General features: G+C 43.4%; 1 protein-coding gene across 1 annotated transcript in view; it reads right to left on the bottom strand.

Annotated features, from left to right (window-relative positions):
* LOC113422781 (uncharacterized) overlaps positions 1-18943 on the bottom strand; it is a 28869-nt gene that overhangs the window by 9578 nt on the left and 348 nt on the right. Inside the window, exons 2-14 of the mRNA XM_026683929.2 lie at positions 17018-17073; positions 15918-16010; positions 15353-15480; positions 11904-12047; positions 11116-11190; positions 9793-9963; positions 7995-8091; positions 6780-7003; positions 5864-6017; positions 4676-4884; positions 3751-3868; positions 2081-2286; positions 154-271 (exon numbers count right to left, since the gene is read on the bottom strand). Of these exons, the coding sequence (XP_026539714.2) occupies positions 154-271; positions 2081-2286; positions 3751-3868; positions 4676-4884; positions 5864-6017; positions 6780-7003; positions 7995-8091; positions 9793-9963; positions 11116-11190; positions 11904-12047; positions 15353-15480; positions 15918-16010; positions 17018-17073 (1793 nt within the window). The remainder of the gene's footprint in view (positions 1-153; positions 272-2080; positions 2287-3750; positions 3869-4675; positions 4885-5863; positions 6018-6779; positions 7004-7994; positions 8092-9792; positions 9964-11115; positions 11191-11903; positions 12048-15352; positions 15481-15917; positions 16011-17017; positions 17074-18943) is intronic.

The following is an 18943-nucleotide window of genomic DNA, read 5'->3' as shown; positions in this document are numbered from 1 at the left end:
TTCCTAACAGTGAAGACAATTAACCAGGGGAACAAGCTTGCCTTCAGACATTGTGGGTGCTTCAATCAATGAAGGTTTTTAAGAAGAGACTGGATAATCACTTGTCTGAAATGGTGTAGATCCTGTTTGAGCAGTGGACTGGCCTTAACTCACCCAGTAATTTTCCAGTAGGGAAGACACAAGATCTGGAGAACTCCACCATTGTCAGCAGTGTCTTGTTATCCCGCAGGCTGAAATCTAGCCGAACAGTAACTCCATGGAGAGAGAGATTCTGAGGAAAAACCAAGGTTGGAAATGGTTCCATGCCATCATCCCAACACAGCATGCTCACCTTGGAAGGTGCACCATCTCTTTGCCCCCTTGACCAGGACAATTAATGAGATATAGTTAAGGAGAAAGGACTTCATATGCTTTCCATTTGTCTTTTTCTCCATCTACAGTAAGTTAAATAGTTCTCTGGGTTTAAGACACAGAAGGAAATTTTGTGACTCTCTTTTATGCTTCCTTCTCATAGAATCAGAGGGTTGGAAGAGATGTTCTACAACGTATTTTTAATCCAACCTTCTGCCCAAAGCAGAGATCTTCAGATCATCCACCATTTATGGGGCTGTTTGGATCTCCCTCTGTGTAAGCTTCTTCCCGTTTGTCCTGCCCTACAAAGAATAAAACCACATCCTCTTCCTTCTAATTTAGGGATCCGGCCTGCAGGGTGCTTAAATCTCGCCCATGGGGCTGGCCTGGAAATATTGAAGGAGCGGCAAATGGTGCCTCTGCCGGCCAAAACAAGCCACGGGGTGGGGTGAGGCGTGCACAGCCTCTCCAGCAGTGGGTGTGGCTTGGTGGGCATGGCTTGGTGGGCGTGGCAGGAGAAAGTTACTGCAAAATCCCCATTCCCTCCCCACCCCACTAACCTGCTTTCCAGCTCCGTTCTCCTGTGCAGGACAACCAAAGAAGACCCAGTCGATCAGCTGGGACTTGGGAGGTGGAGAATCGATGGGGGCGGGGCCAGTCACAGGTGGTATTTGCCGGTTCTCCAAAATACTCAAAATTTCTGCTACCGGTTCTCCAAAACTGGCCAGAACCTGCTGAATACCACCTCTGCTCCCCAGCCTCCTGCAGCACTCTGCTGGCCAAAAGCAGACCACGCGGAGACCTTGTGGGCCCTCCATGACGCCTCTTTTTGACTGGCAGACTGCTGCAGGAGGCTGGGGAGGCTGAACATGAGATGGGGGGGCGGGATGCGTGCACTCCCGTGTCCCATTTTGGCTGGCAAAGTGCTGCAGGAGGCATCCTGTCTCCCCCCCTCCCTCTCCCCAACCCCCCTGTGGCCCGCAGAGAACTACAATGCTGATTTGACCCTCAAAGAAATCTGGTTTGACAACCCTGTTCTAATTGAAGGAACCGAACTACATTCTAAAGTATAGAATGTAACTCAGATAGAAATAGGACTTTTCAGATTATTTATAATGATCATAGATTAGCATAAAGAATGTAGGGTAGAAGTAGTTCGATTAGATAACTAGATAGATAGATGATAGCTCGATACAACTAGATAGCTACAGTAGACAGACAGAATCTACAAAAATCTATAGGGAAAGGTAAAACATTAAATAAATATAAGAAAACATAAACATTAATATGTGACTCACAAAATCTATTACAATATAAGTGTTTTTCTGTCCTTACAAAAGATTAAGAAATAGTGTATGTTTATCTTTTATTTCATATACAGTGAGGGATTGGTTAGCACTGATAGCTGGCTACAGTCGTGCTCTCCCTCCAAAAAATTATTATTTTAGGAGGATTTTATATCTTTTAAATTGGATTTTATGCACCATAAATCAACTAATTCAGGACCTAGATGTGTACTGGACTGTCTTCAACCTATAGTTATCTTTAATAGCTATCTAATATGAGCTAGGAAGGCTAATACTCTGAGTCTCTTTTCTTGCAAACTGTCATCATTCTACAGAACCCAAGGAGACAAACTTCTTTGCTGTAGCCTTCCTTCACAATCTACTTGTGCTCAAGACAAGTTCCTTTAACTAGAATTTATGCGGAGCATCCATTTCCAACACACCTCGTACATCAAGCCAGTAGCCAAAAATGGTGCCGACAGGAAGAAATAGCGGCCATCATCTTGAATGGTGTAGTTCTGAGATACTGCGAATTCATTTGTCAGCTGAAGGCCACCCACAAAAGGAACCCAGAAGTGATCCAGATTCCCACGGATCATCACCACGCCAATTTGTCCTCCTTCGCAGAAGCCCTCAAACACGGGAAGAACTGGATAGCGGGAGCAATCAGACACAAGGAGGAAAATAGAAAGATTGAAGATTTTATTTGATTTCAGGATTACCTGACTGATTGATTGATTGGGGTTTTTTGGCTTTGGTGAGCAGGGCAGGGTGGTTTGGTTCCCCATAAGACAGGGGTCTCCAAATTTGGCAACTTTAAGACTTGTGGACTTCAACTCCCAGAACTCCCCAGCTAGAATAGCTGGCTGGGGAATTCTGGGAGTTGAAGTCCACAAGTCTTAAAGTTGCTAGGTTTAGAGATGCCTGCTGTAAAATATAGACCAAAACAGATAATGTTTGATGGCCCGAAAATATACAGTGTTTTGAGGCTGAAGGAGAACCACAGTAGACAAGTGGTATAGAAAGTCAGCATCCATGTACTCTCCTAGAGAATGAAATATTTGGGAGGATATTAAAAAGGCAGGATAGAATATTTTCCCAAAGGAGAAATGCCAGGGGAGGGGGGGAGTCTTAAGGTTAGGCAGAAACTAGACCCAGTCTCCCTGCCCCCAAGCAGAAACTGAGGAGGCCAGCTTTTAGAAATGCAGATTTGGTAATCCATTCAGAAAGACTGGGTCAGACAAAAACTCCAGATAAGCAAGCAACAAGCCAAAGGTTGACAAGATTAGCTCAGATAAACGCCTAGGTTTTGTATTTCCCCTCTTACCTATAGAGCCAGCCATGATCCCTACATGACCCCTTAGGGATCAAGAAGGTATAAAACCCACCCACTCTCCATTTTGTCAGCTGCCTGAGAAGCACATGCTGCTGGTGGTTCTGCTTCATCCATAAACCAACTTTCTTTCCAATCAGCCTCCATTTTATTTCCAGCACCTTTCTCCCAGCTTGAAATTGGACCTGAATTTTTCTTCTAACAGTGGATATTGAAGTATTAAGTATAGCTTCATTCACACAGGTTTGGCTATGACATCAATTTTTCCTGTCTGTAGGTGAAGTGGAGTTAATAACATCACCAGTTTACACTGCAAATATTGAAATATCCTTGATGTCAGGGAAGGAGTTTTAAAAGGATAGTTTTCTCATTTCCACTATCTGTTTCTGTCTCCCAAACTGAGAGGATCCATGATATGTTAAAACCAGGAAGATCAAGGAAGAAACATTAGAACTGGGAAAATCAGTAGTTTTTCTTCTAAAGTTACAGGGTCCCTCCCATTCTTGCCCCAAAAGACCACCAAACTCAAAGGTGAGGAATGAAAGCCCTGGTGAGGAACGAAAGACTTGCGGACTTCAACTCCTGGAATTCCTGGGGGAACTATGGCCTCTTTATAACTTGTGGATTTCAACTTCCATAATTCCGAGCCAGCATGGCTGGTTGAGGAATTCTGGGAGTTGAAGTCCATAACTCATAAAAGAGCCATGGTTCCCTACTTCTGATCTAATTGGATGTTGATGACTTTAAGCACTCCGGATCAGTTTGGCCAAGCAGACTTACCTACATCAGCGACTTCGCATACAATGACTCCAGGATGAGTAAACGACTTGCCTTTCGGGAGCAGGGAAAATGTATATTCGAGATGCAAAGTGTATTTCCTGAAGTTGCCATATAGATACTGCAAGAGAAAAAAAGTTCCTTGGCCACGCAAACTCATTGACATATGGGGATTCCCCTGCTAGAAGCATTTTAAATTATCAATTCCTGCTGTTCTCAACCTGTTGCAATCCTCAAGAAAACCAGTCTACTTTGGCTGAAGGATTATAGGAAATCCTCGACTTACAACCACAATCGAGCCCAAAATTTCCATTTCTGTGGGGGGAAATGGTTAAGTGAGTTCTGCTCCATTTTTACAACCTTTCTTGTCACCGTTAAGCAAATCACTGCCGTTGTTAAGTTAGTTATATGGTTGTTGTGACTCTGGCTTTCCCATTGATTCTACTCATTAGAAGGTCACAAAAGTTGATCACTGACCCCGGGACAACCGTCATGAATATGAGTCAGCTGCCAAAAAGTCGTAAGTGTGAAAAATGGTCATAAATGTACATGCCATTTTGTTCACCTCTGCTTATTATTTTACAGGTCAAGGTTATAAAATATTGTAGTCTCTCTTCCAGCAAGGTTTAGACAACAAATTCCATAATCCTTCACCTGGACTGCTGGAGATTAGAGAAGCTGTGGTCATACATGCCTGCAGGATGTGATTTTTTAAAAAAGCTCACCTTAAAAAAAAAAAATTAAAAGTCCAAGGAACATGCTCTTGTCTTTCACAAAAGGCGAGTGCAACTTAACTTAGTAAGCTTAATGTTATCAATTCATTTGAGCAATAGAGACTAGCAGCTTGTAACAATCAAAGCTGCAAAACTTCTGGCACCTGGGCGAAAGCTCTCCCCTGAATGTTGCCATGCAATTTGCTCCTTCTTACCTTCTGTTCCACCAGAGGGTTGGAAAAAGGAACCTTAAGAATGAAAACTCGGGTGTGGTTGGTGTTAGGGACTTCCTCCAGGGTGCATCCATGTCCTCTGATTTCTGATGGCGTTAAGAGTTTGCCCCCTATTGCAATGGCAGTCAGCTCCACATCGGCAAGGAAGTTCCCTATGCTGATATCAAAGTAGCCTCTCTCTGGAACCGTGTCTAAGAAGAAACAGAAATTTCAGAGCCGCGGTGGTGCAGTGGTTAGAATACAGTACTGCAGGCTACTTATGCTGGCTGCCGGCTGCCAGCAGTTTGGCAGTTGAAATCTCACCAGGCTCAAAGTTGACTCAGCCTTCCATCCTTCCGAGGTGGGTAAAATGAGGACCCAAATTGTTGGGGGCAATAGGCTGACTCTGTTAACTGCTTAGAGAGGGCTGTAAAGCACTGTGAAGTGGTATATAAGTCTAAGTGCTATTGATATTTCAGCTGGAGGAATCTAAATCTGGGACAATTTTCCTGATGTAGTTGAGGTAACAGTATTCCTGAGAGGTCTCCTTCTATAGAAGTGTCCATAGAGAAATGTAAATACAGGTAATCCTCAACTTACGACAATAATTGAGCCCAAAATGTCCACTGCTGTTGTGGCCTGTCGGCTGCTGGCCCCTCCAACAGCCAAATCAGATGATGTGGAAGATTGGGAGTCAGGGCTAGCATTAAGGCAACCTGAGAGCTCCAAGGGGGAAGAGGAATAGAGCCTGGGCTGTCCATCAGCCCTCTGATGGAGAGTCAACAGCCCCCAGGTCTGGAGGTGGCTGATGAGGAAGAGGAGGAACAACTGGGTCCAGTGCCTGATGTGCGGATGTGCGGAAGGCAGAGGAAAGGAGAGCAGTGGAAATCTATGGGCCGATCCTTGGGAGGGAAAAGCTACAGTTGCTAGTGAAGCCTCCCCCTACGTCCGGGGATAAAAGGCAGGGGGCGGAGATGAATAGATGTGGAAGACAACTATTGATCTCCCTGTTGGACAGACTTGTTAGCCTGTGGTGAGAGAGAGACTTTTTGCTGGGGCTAGTGACACTCCTAATAAAGGAATTATTTAACTACTGAGGGTTTGTCAGGTTTGGGGAGCTAGATCAGAACACCAGATCACCAAAGCCTACTCTCTTCACCTAGGACAAGCCAGTTGGGATACAAGACTTACTGTCAGTGAGCACCGGTATCTGCGGGCCAAAGGGGGTGCAGATAGACTTGAAGATCCTGTGACTGGTCCGGTCACTTTCATCTCCTCGCCATCTGCGGTCTAGAAGGAGTTTGATGCTATACGTGGTGCCGTAACGATTGTCGATCACGTCACTCTGGGAAGAAACAGACCAACGTTATCCATTCAGAGCCTCTTGTGTGAAAGTCTGTGGAGATTCTCAGCCATCCAGATCGTGGTTGTCCCAAAGGTGTTGTTTTCTAAAAGCAACTGGACTTTGTTTGTCCTTGAAGTTCCAAGAAGTAAGTTCCTTCCTTCTTTCCTTCTTTCCTTCCCCTTCCCTCCCTCCTTCCCTTCCTTTCCCTTTCCTTTTCCTTTCCTTTCCTCCCTCCCTCCTACCCTTTCTTCCTTCCTTCCTCCCTCTCCTTCCCTTTCTCTTCTCTTCTTTCCCTTCCCTTCCATTCTTTTTCCCTTCCTTTCTTTCTTCCTCCCTCCTTTTCTTCCTTCCTTCCCTTCCCTCCCTTCCTTGCTTCTTTCCCTTCCCTTCCCTTCCCTCCCTCCCTCCCCCTCCCTTCCTTCTTTCCCTTCTCTTCCCTTCCTTGCTTCTTTCCCTTCCCTTCCCTCCCTCTCTCCCCCTCCCTTCCTTCTTTCCCTTCCCTCCTTTTCCTTTCCTTCCCTTCTTTCTCTTCCCTTCCTTCCTGCATTCCCTCCCTCCCTCCCTTCCTTCCTTCCTTCCCCTTTCCTTCTTTTCCTTTCTCCTCCTTCCCTCCCTCCCTTCCTTAAGCTTCTTCGATGAGAAGCAAGATGTCTTCCAGGAAAAACGAAGGCCAGTTGCCTTTAGAAAAACCACCTTTGCGACGTCTTGTCCAAAAGGTTGATGCCCAACCCCAGGGAAAGGACCTCTGTGCCCCGCACTGACCTCCATGATTCCTCCCACAGCTCCAATGGGTACTGTGATGCTGATGAAGTGGGTGTCAGTCAGGAAGTTGTAGCCATTCTGCACAATCGTGGTACTATCAATTCTGCGCCCATCCAAGCCCATCTTGATGGTTTCATCTTCGAACTGATCGGGGTAGGCCACCAGTGGCGATAGGATCCGTGGCGAGGTCCAGCGCAAGGTGCTGGCGGTGAAAATGGGATGGTCTGCAGGAGAAAGAAGCTGAATGTGTGTGTTGTCAATAAGATGATGATCGATTCTTTAGGGAAAGAGGGAGACACCTGTAATTTGGGATAAGTGTTTAAAGGTGGTCTCAATAGAAGCCTGCAGGGAAGGCCAGCCAAGCTCTTAAAATTTGCCCCTTCTGCTAGGCCTTGGATTAGAAAGAGGGATGGATCCTTTGTGTGGTGTTTTGGTTTGTCAGTATTTTGATTGCTTGTTTCTCTTTTTAGACTATCTATATTTTTGTTTTTATATTCTCTTAGCTTGTAAGTCGCGACGGATGGAAGGAAGGAGGAAGGAAGGAAGGAAGGGGAATCAAGGAAAAGTGGGAAGGTTGAAAAGAGAGAGGAAAGGAAGAGAGAGAGAGAGAGAAAGGAGGAAGGAAGGAAGGAAAGAGAGGGAGGTGGGAAGAAAAAGGAAGGAAAGAAAAGCGAGAAGAAGGAAGGAAAGAACAAAAAGAAGGAAGGAAGCAGAGGTGGTATTCAGCAGGTTCTGACCAGTTCTGGAGAACCAGTAATGGAAATTTTGAGTAGTTCGGAGAACCAGCAAATGCCACCTCTGACTGGCCCCGTCCCCATCTGTTCTCTGCCTCCCGAATCCCAGCTGATCGGCTGAGTCTTCTTTTGTTGTCCTGCACAGGAGAACGGAGCTGGAAAGCAGGTTAGTGGGATGGGGAGAGAAGGGGGATTTTGCAGTAACCTTCCCCTGCCACAACCACCAAGCCACGCCCACAGACCTGGTAATAAAAAAATTTGAATCCCACCACTGGATGGAAGGAAGGAAGGAAGAGAAAGGGAGGGATGATAAGAGAGAAGATGAAAGAAAAAGTAGGAAAAGGACAAAAAAGAGGGAGGGAGGGAGGGTAGGAAGGCTCACCCACAATGGACAATTCAAGGATGGAAGAGAGAAGCACCATGTTATCATCTATTAACTGACAAGGAACTGAAAAATAATAATAATAAGCAAATGACTCACTGACAGGGCAGGCCACAGCAGTATCCACCATTAGGATTATCCAGGCCTGTTTATAGAAGATCGTGGCTCGGGCCACTTCCACTTCCAAGCCCTGTACCTACAGTGGAAGGAATAGCCAGGAGATACACTTTATCCTGGTGCTAACACCTATCAACTCAGATATGCTTTTACACCTGAGGTGATGTTTTGCCCCATTTTACGGCGTTTCTTTCCATAGTTAAGAGAATCACTGCAGCTATTAAGTTGGTAACACAGTCGCTAAATGATTCTGCTTCCCCATTGACTCTTTGCTCACCAGAAGGTCACAGGCAACCGTCATAAATACATGCCAATTGCCAAGCCTCCAAATTTTGATCATGTGACTACGGAGATGCCACAAGTGTGAAAAATGGCCATAAGTTCCTTTTTTCAGCATTATTATAACCTTGAAGGTCACTAAAACAGTGGTTGCAATTCGAGGACTATCTGGACACTAGAACCTGTGGGTCTCTTCATCGCTGGAAGCCTAACCCATGGTCAGCTGAAACATGATTTGATCCCAGAATACCCTGAACCATAAACTAACCATGTTATGCTTATGCAGCAGGTGAACCAGCCGCCTCTTTGCCTTATCTCAGGGGTGTCAAACTCGTGGGCCAGATCCGGCCTGCAGGGTGCTTAGATATTGTTGTGGTCCACCGGCAGTCTGTGGAGATGGCAGCAGAATCAGGCAGTGGGGAGGAACATGGGCCAGTCCAGGAGTTTGGGGAGGACTAGATGAGGGTCCTGCATTTGATACAGAGATGGGGCCGGGGACACCTGGGAGTTATGTGCTGACTCCGGAGCCTCCAGAATCTGACAGCAGCGAGGCAGAGGAACAAGGGGAGCCTGTTCCCAGTGCGTGTGTGCGCCGAGCTGCCAGAAGGCAAGACAAAAAGTTAAGACAAAAGGGGTGCCTCGGCAGTAAGGCTTGGAGGTGATTGGCCCTCCCATAAAACACAAAGGAGGAGCAAAGGGACACAAACATTTGCAGGAAGCAATTTTGTTCAAACTGGTAGGTTTGAAACCTGAAGCTCGATGTTGAATTTGTTCCGTTTTGGCCTCATATAACTAATTGGAAATTTAGTTGTTGGCAGCATTTCAAGGAAGATAAAGATGCGTGCTTATCAGACTTATCCTGAAGGGCTTTGGCAGACTTCCATGGGACTATTTACACACTGTTTGAGACTCATTACGAGCTGTGAATGACTATAATTCACAGCCATTGAAATAAAGAAAAAATGGTTCTGGGACTAACATGTGTTTCTCAATAAGCCTTGGTCAGAACAGATATGGCCTGTGAGGCCACCCTGGAAATAGCGAAGGACCAGCCTGCGGTGTTTCTGTCAGTGAAAACAGAGCTTGGGAGGGCCAAGTGCGGCCCTCCCTGGTTCCATTTTTGGCTGTGCCAGCCTCCTGCCGTCCTCTTCCCATGAAAATGGAGCTCAGGAGGTGGCCTTCCCGAGCTCCATTTTTTTCTGGCAGAGGGCTGCAGTAGGATCACCTCAGCCCTGCTAGGGCTACCACAGGTGCCCCCGACACAAGTGACATTGTGCTGGCCATGCCCAACCGGCCCCGTGAGGTCAAACAGTGATGTGGCCCTCAACGAAATTGAGTTTGACACCCCTGCCTTATCTGTTGTGTGAACCAAACCAGAGTCCCTTTTGCAATCTCTCAAAGCATGAGGCTTTTCAAAACAATGCTCAGCTTCTACCTCAGCCACCTCTCTGCCACCAGGCCTGAAGTTCCGAATCTGAGCAAACCTTGGACTTTCCCTTACCATAGCCACTTCGGTCTGCTGGGTGTTGTAAGGGGTGCGGAAGAGAACACGGGTGGCTGTTGTATTGAAGCCATAGCCCAAGCCATAAGCTCGCGTAGCCATCATGTCCTGAATGGAGCCATTTTGGAAATGGAAAACTACTTGCCAGACTTGGTTCAAAGCCCCTTGTGCCTGCAAGGACAAACACAGATGAGAGTGAGAGAGGGAGGAAGGAGACGTTCAGAGATCTGGGTCCTGCTTGAGGCTTAAAAATAGTATTTATGAAGAAAATGTGGTTCTGGGTGTTTTGAGGAAGCTGCAATATTTGCAGGAAGGTGTTGCATGCTATGTTCATCAAATGCGGCACTTGTTCTGTTGAAATAGGGAGAATTAATGGCGTGCTACAGATTCTTTTAAGAGAAACAAGCTTTTATGAAGTTTCCCACCAGGAAGTTCATGGGCCAGTGAAGCCACCAATATAGATGCTGTGGCTACAGACAGATGTTGTGAAGCTAAGGCAGTTGTCAGAACTAAAGTTGTCTCCTTCTCACTCATATATAGGTATTTCTAACTCTAAAGCCAACATCCTGATACAAGCCTGTAGCGGTATCTCTCCAGATAAAGGGAAAATGAGACCTTCTCTAAATCAAGTATCCCTAAGAAGTATAAACATCATCTTCCTAAATTTCCCACCCACCCTATTGCTGAAAATTCTGGAAGCTTAAGTACCCACACCGGGAGGATCTTGGTGTCTACTTCAATGTTTCTCAACTTTGAAAACCTGAAGGTATGTGGACTTCAATTCCCAGAATTCCCCAGCCAGCATCAATTACACCAAAGAAGAGTACCAAGCTTTCCCTTTATGGTACCCTATCAGCTACAGTTTTATACTTGCTTGTGCTTTGCTATTCTGCGGTGACAGACTGCCATGAATTGTAGGGAGAGGAAACCAAGGGGAGAGGGATGCTGGCGAACTGAAAGTAAGTGTCTGTGCTTTCTCGAGACTCAGCCTTAAGACCAACCAGTTGGAAGGAGGAGTGAACTGCATACCAAACTGTGCTTGGACTGACCGTTATGAAAACATCTTGCTGAGCCTGATTGGTTACACTAGGGTGGGCAGTAAGAAATTTTTAAGGAAGGGAAAAAAGTAGAACTTGGGGATTTTGGTTCACGATTCTCAGTTCTGGCCTTGCAATACTGCAATACACTTGATCTCTAATAAAATTAAACCTTTCTCAACAAATGGAGCCAAGGATTGTTTCTATCTTGGGGTTTAAGTTGTGGCAGGTCTGACATACCCCATCTTTAATCCAACTCTATTCCCACTGCATCCAGCATCCTTACCACAGGCCACGCTGCCACCCAATCTTCATTCAAGGCCTCACTTGCTATTCCTGGGACAGCTCGCCGGACAGAAACCTGGAGTGGAAGCAACATTAGCAGCTGAATACCCAAAACCTCCCGTGATAGAGCACCCACTTCAGCAGGCTTGAAATTTTGGGCTTGGACAACTTTGAACTATGCCGCCTATGGTTGGACTTAAGTGTAGTACACAAAATTATCTGCTACAATGTCCTACCAGTCAATGACTACTTCAGCTTCAACCGCAACAATACAAGAGCACACAACAGATAGAAACTCAATGTAAACCGCTCCAAACTTGATTGCAGAAAGTACGACTTCAGCAACAGAGTGGTCAATGTCTGGAATGCACTACCTGACTCTGTTGTTACATCCTGTAGCCCCCACTCCTTTAACCTCAAACTATCCACTATTAACCTCACCCAATTCCTAAGAGGTCTGTAAGGGGCGTGTATAAGTGCACCGTCATGCCTCCAGTCCCTGTCCTATTGTCCCCAATTATTCGTACCTATTTCCTGTATTCTTAATCATGTTTATACTTATACCTGTTACCTTGTAAGCGATTGACAAATTAATTAATTAAATAAACAAACAAACAAACAAACAAATAAATAAATAAAACTAACTAACTAACTAACTAACTAACTAACTTACTTTCTGGAGGCAAACTGTTCCACCAGTTGATTGTTCTGTCAGGACATTTCTCCTAAGTTCTAGATCTCTCATTTGACCCGTTTCCATTTCTTACATCAATAAATTATTTTACTCACCTCCATGTAATTTTCCTCACAAACAATCTCACGAGGGCTCCATGGGGTATCAAGGGAACAATTCATGGATACTTCATAAGCAGCAGTTACATTATCAAGGCTGGTCATTTCCATCTGCAGCCGGAGGCTGAAATCCTGGTCAAACTGAGGAGGGGGATTTTAAAAGTATTTGCTGTGAATAAAAAGTCTCAATTGTGTTGAAGAACCCAGCTTTGGAAGCAACCTTAGGCCTCAACGTCTAGATCCATCATTCTTTCTGACTTGGCATCTCCAGCTCCTATTAGCTTGAGAATATTGGGGTGGGGGAATCTACTCTGGGGTTCTTGGTGCTCTCTGAGCTTGGTGGTCATTGCACTGATGATGTTATCTAGTTTGGTAATAAAACGTCTGCAAGATAACCACCAAGTTCACAGAAGACCCTGTAATTTAACACCCTGAGCTACAAATATTCTCTTCTAAAAAGGAATTTTCCCCTTAGATTCAAGTTCTAATACTTGGACAAGGGACTACAAGAAAAATTCAAAAGCTTAAGGCTGGATGGGGAATGAAAAAGGACATCTCAGGAGGAGACAAGGAGCTCTCTAAAACTTCTCCAGAACTTCAGAAATGCAATCATCAAGAGTCAAGCTTGATCTGAGGGCAACTTTTATTTTTACTGTTTTAAGAGGCATGCAATGACTTACAGGTGGCCCTCAACTTACAACCATAATGGAGCCCAAAATTTCTGTTGCTAATTGAGACAATTGTTAAGTGAATTTTGCTCCATTTTACAACCTTTCTTGCCACCATTGTTAAGTGAATCACTGCAGTTTAAGTTAGTAACATAGTTGTAAAGTGAACCTGGGTCCCCACTCCATTGACTTTGTCAGAAACTTGCAAAAGGTGATCACATCACTCCAGCATCACCTGCAACTGTCATAAATATGAACCCATTGCCAAGCATCCAGATTTTGATCACATGACCCATGGAGATGCTGCAACAGTCATAAGTGGTCATAAGTCCCTTTTTCAGTTACTTAACTTTGAACAGTCGCTAAATAAACTGTTGAAAGTCGAGCACATATCTGTGTTTATTTTATTTGTAACTAGCTCGATACCAGTGTTTCACTACAAAACTATGTGTTCAGGCTTAGTTTTTGGGGAGGAAAATAAGAGGAAAAAAAATTCTGCCTCTGCCTACCAGCATCCATCATGAATCATTTTGTTATCCTCCTGTCAGCATGTTAGAGAATTGAGGGCTGTTTGGAAACTGAAACAGTATTTGCTGTATGAGCAAGGAGACAGCAAGGAGCCTGGGTGTGGCTTAGCTCAACTGTTCTATATTAAAGCTGCTTGGTGCTGTGAAACAAACTGAGACTCCTCTCCTCTGCTTGTGTTTTGCATTTGGAGCAGATTTCTTTTCAGGTGGGGAGAGGGAGTAGAACTCCTTAGCATCAGAGCATGTTAATAATAATAGAGGAAATACTAATGCTCTGATGGTCATTTCGAAAAATCCTTTCTTAGTGAGCCCCTAGAAGCCGAGGCTTGCAATAATGAAAAGAAAATGAAAGGAGTATAAACACAACAGAAGTAAAATAATAGAATAAAATAAATGAGAGAGGAACAAAAGGAGGATAACCAAAAAGATGGATTTGTGGAGAAACGAGAGCAAGGGGAGCCACCTCCATTTGGTGCCCAGGCCAACTGGCAGAGCTATGGGTTTTTAAATTCCCAATCCAGCCTTACGCTTTCAAATTTCCTTTGTGGCCTCTTTTCCAAGGCGGCGGGGGGAAACCCTCGTTTCTTCCAAAGTCTGTTCAGGCCTTTGCTTTCTTAGGGAACATTTCCATTCTTCCTACTATTAGCCAATTGTGGCCCTAGGTTCTGCTTCGGTTTACCTTCCCAATAAGCAATCGAACCAGGAGTTCATTTAAAAGCAGTTTATTAGAGTACCCTGATAAAGTGGGATCTCTCTATGAAAAGGGAGGACCTCGAAGCCCATCTTACATTCGTTTTTATAGTTAACACAACGAAGGAAAATGTAAGAGGAAAGTTGATTGGATAGGATAACTTCCCCTTTGCAAGGAAATCAGTTACATGTAGAGAAACAGGTTACATGTTTGCATCCCATAATATCACACATGTTCATTAAAATGAGGCCTGATATCAGAAGGGGCATAAATGGTAAGGAAACAGGTTGTTTAGAGTTCACGAAAGAGATAAACCAGCCTCCCAATTTGTACCACCAATTTTTTTTTCTTATTTGGAGCTAGTCTCCAACCAGTTTATCTTTTCAATTTAGGAATGTTAAAAGCTATATAGTTAATTGGGAATTGGGATAGTTAGTTAGGAATTGGGAGCTGTACCTTAAGGCAGGGGTCCCCAACCACCGGTCCACGGGCCGGTACCGGTCCGTGGAACAAGTCCTACCGGTCAGTTGGCTGCAGTTAAGCGCCACATCTTGTTTTGATGAAAATGCTTCTGTGAGCTTTTCCGGTAGAAAGCTCACCGGAAGCACTTTTTCATCAAAAACAAGATGGCGGCGCCCAGCTGATGTCGGTACCGGGCCGCACCATAAAAAAGGTTGGGGATACCGGGCTGCGGCGTAAAAAAGGTTGGGGATCACTGCCTTAAGGGAATGCATCATGGTAAATGTAGTTAAGGTATCCTGGGAAATGTAGTCCATGTCATGTGGTCACATCTGTAATCCTGATTGGTCACTGAATTGACTCTTGGTGGGTTGTGAGAGGTTCCTGCTTTCTTGCTCGGACCCCAGCATCGTGCTGGCGTCTCTCCCCTTTGCTCCACTACTATGGGATGAAAGATCACTATCCTTTTGCTGTTCTGTCCTTTATAATTACTAGCTGAATTTAAGGCAGACAGACTTACTCCACAAAGGCATCCATATAAAGTCTCTTTATTGGTTCATCAGGCATCCTCATATATAACTCATGGTTACGTTGAGATTCATCTCAATGTCCAACTCTTTGCATAGCTGACTTTCTGGTATAAAAGGATAGTGATCTTTCATCCCATAGTAGTGGAGCAAAGGGGAGAGACGCCAGCACGAAGCTGGGGTCTGAGCAAGAAAGCAGGAACCTCTCACAACCCACCAAGGGTCAATTCAGTGACCAATCAGGATTACAGATGTGACCACATGACACGGACTACATTTCTCAGGATACCTTAACTACATTTACTATGATGCATTCCCTTAAGGGTACAGCTCCCAATTCCTAACTAACTATCCCAATTCCCAATTAACTATAAACTGTTGGACAGCACACCTATGCTCCAGTCAGTAATGAGCCTGAACATCACTTTAAAAGAGAGGAAACAAATCAAAGTAAAATACAAACTATGTTAGTTAAACAAGTTACAAAATCCATGTCATGTGCCCCTCATCACTACAGAATCTGGTTTATAAACTCTCCAGCCCAGCTTTAAGCAGGATAGGGTATAAGTCTTACCGCATTACGGACAGAACAAGCCAGAAATGAGACACGGATTTCCGGGTTTCCGTAGAGATCAACCCCATGGGTGAAACCGCACTGGGTAGCGATGTAATCAGTCACAGAGATACGCTGGCCAAGATCATCTAGGAAAATGAAGAAACAAATTTGTTATCCAAGGCAGGTCTGTAACATCATCTGCTCTTGGGGTTCACCATACCATCACAATAGGTATAGTGTATGAAAAGAAGGGCTAGGGATGACATGATAGCACTGTTCCAATATCTGAGAGCTGGCACAAAGAAGAGGGAGTCAAACTATATTCTACAAAGCACCTGAAGTCAGGACAAAAAACAATGGATGGAAATTAATCAGGGAGAGAAGTAAGACCTAGAACTACGGAGAAATCTATTGACAGTGTCTATGGAGATTCTCAGTCATCTAGGTTTGTAATGGCGAACTATGGCATATGTGCCAGAAGTGGCATGCAAAGCCATCTCTCTAGGCATGCAAGCTGCCACCCGTTGCTCTTTTGGGTTCTGGCGTGCACGTCACCTGAATTCTTACCGGCTCGTTTACTTACTGAAGACACTGTAACTCCAAGAATTTTGCCCCAATGAAGACTTGTCCAGCCATATCCAAAAGTAACGGTCCCGACATTCAGTCCGTACAGCCCCTTCCAGAAAAGGGAATATTTTTTTATAATAAGTAAGCAAACAAAAACCTAACACGATCACCTCCCTCCAACCCACCAGCTCTTTGTGGCTTCCAGAAAACTGTTTCCTGGCTACCTACTCAACTATGCTTATCGCTTCTGGAAATTCTTGAGACTGGCTTCACGCATTGTGTTAAAACCATAATAGAGTTTGTTATGATTCAGGTTAGCTTGTGCTATGACTCAATGTCAAAGGTAGTCTGGGAAAATTTGATTTCTCATTCTAATGCTCTCATTTGAATATGTTTTTTATTTATTTTTGGCAGTATTTCTTAACATTGACAACTTTAAGATGTGTGGACTTAACTCCCACAATTCCCCAGCCCTCCATGCTGGCTGAGGAACTCTGGGTGTTAAAATCCACATATGTTAAACTTGTCACAGTTGAGAAACACTGGTCTAGATTATTAATTTTAGAATAGAATAGCTTTATTGTCACTTTGAATGTACACTAATTGGCACACATTAAAAATGAAATTTCATTGCATACAGCTCTTAAAGGGTCACCACCTCCAATTTTACACTACATAAACTTGACATGATAAATAAATATGAAATTATGTATATACCCACATATATGATATGGAGAAACAACACTGTCTAGTTCGGATGTATACATTTATGGCAAGAAAATGAATCTTGTGAGTTTACCAGACGGATGGCCTAGGGAACAAAGCTGTTGCAGAATCTGGTAGTCCTGCTAAAAATATTTTAGCTTAAGTCTGCACATCAATTCAATAGCTACTTCCTGTGTGCTATTTATATTTTTGCAAGTTATTTCTATTCAAGCCATTTCCATGCACATCTCATTTTCAGTGCTAAACTTTGTGAAAAAAATGAGGCAATAACCATCTCTGATTTGCAGAAGATTAATATGGAAGATTGAGAAGAGTGAATTGGGTTGATTTATATTTAAAACATAAAATTAGTAATGTTCTTCATTACCTTTGCAGAACCAACACACTTACCTGTGGGGAAAGATATGGACACCACCTCTTGGCTCCCCAGTATAGAGAATAGGATACTATTGGAAAAACAAAGGCAAAAAAATGAAATTAGTTTTGCTTTGGAGTGATGAGATGGAGAGGATGAGGCTACAGGGAAAAATGGGATGGAACTATATCATGCAACATCTCAAATCAGAAAATAAATTAGGTTCCATAATTTGTGTGTAATCTTCTCTGGCAAGGAAGAAACAAAGCTACAGTATAAACAGTAGTAGAGGATAAATTGAACTAGCAAATTACTGTAGGTATTGATATAGTTTCAGACAGAATATAAAGGAAGGAAGCCATCTTTAAATATTCAAGACTTGTGAAAAAGAGGCAATAAAACAGGTTTAAAATCAAGAGATTTTGTTAGAGCATCTTGGACCATGTGGCTCACTTGCCAGAGGTTTCAAGTATCTGGAAGTTGCCAAGTTGAAAAAAATTCCAAATAAATAATAGTCCAATAATATTTTTATTGGGTCTATCAGCCCAGAGAGACAGCCAGTTTAATATAGTGGTCAAAGCATCAGAATAGAAAATGGGAGGCTGTGAGTTCCAGTCCTGGCTTGGGCATAAAGCCACCCAAGTGATCTTGGGCCAGCCACAAACTTTCAGCCCTAGAAAGAAGGCAATTGCACCATTTTTGAAAAACCTGATTTGTCCTGGCTTGTCACTGACATTCATACATGATTAAATAGAAAGAAAGAAAACTCAGAGACTCTTAATAAAGTCAATAATCGTGCAAGATTGTAAATTCTTCACCAAATTGCACTCACACATACATTCTGGGAATCTGGCAGAAAGAAAGAAAAAACCATAAGATACCCTCAATTGTATTTGTTCTTGCTATTGTAATCAAAATATTTAATAAAATTATTTTTTAAAGTGTTTCTGTCAACCCCTACCAACAACCAATAGTCATGAAATGCTCTCTCCAAGGCTTCTGGTTTTGGGAACACTACAAATACATTAAATGTGTTTCTCTAACACGGATCTTTTTGTAACAAGCTTACACAAGAGTTACACACAATAACATCAGTTCTCATGGTTTCCAGCGTTACAAAGAGATAAAACTCTGGAGCAGAGGAATACAGAGCAACCCTGTGTCGCAACTGTAAAATATTAGTTACTGAGAGGAGAGCAGAAAGTGGAATAACAAGTCTTAGATTGGGGATGTCCAACCTTGGCAACTTTAAAAAGTGTGGACTTCAACTCCCAGAATTCCCCAGCCAGCCATTCTGGGAGTTGAAGTCCATAGGTCTTAGTGAAAATAATAAACTAGTACAATGGCTTGCCTTCAGAAGTTGTGGTTGCTCCATCACTGGAGGCTTTTAAGAAGAGATTGGGCCACCATTTGTCTGAAATGGTATTTTATTACTCTTAGAGGAAAGGCTTCATACTGTTTCACTTGGTTACAAACCTAATCATGAACTGACCATGGCTGTTTTCACAAGAGCCTTTAAAACCTCGAAGTAACCAAAGATAATTTAGCTTGCTTTGAAAACCCACGCTATGGTCAACTTTGGGTGTTGGATTATGCTGTGAACCCAGAATATTGGCTTAGAAAAACAAAGCTCAGCTGTGAAGTATACTTCACAATAAATTATTCACACATTTGTGCCACCTTAAAACAATAAACTGTTCAAATACTGGTAGTATGTTTTGATTGCTTATTAGTAACCTATGACTATCACTAAGTGTTGTATCTTATGATTCTTGAAGAATGTTTTTTTTCTTCATGTATACCGAGAGAATACACACCAAAGACAAATTCCTTATGTGTCCAATCACACTTGGCCAATAAAGAATTCTATTCTAGTAGTTCTGCGTTTCACTTTCTCCAAACAAAGCATAACTTCACTAAAGTATTTGGAAATTATATCTAATACACCCCCTTCTCCAAAT

Source organism: Notechis scutatus, chromosome Z, assembly GCF_049901735.1.
Source record: "Notechis scutatus isolate UNSWTSFEM ecotype Mainland chromosome Z, rNotScu1.2, whole genome shotgun sequence".
Classification (NCBI taxonomy): domain Eukaryota; kingdom Metazoa; phylum Chordata; class Lepidosauria; order Squamata; family Elapidae; genus Notechis; species Notechis scutatus.
This window is presented reverse-complemented; position numbering and strand designations above follow the sequence as displayed.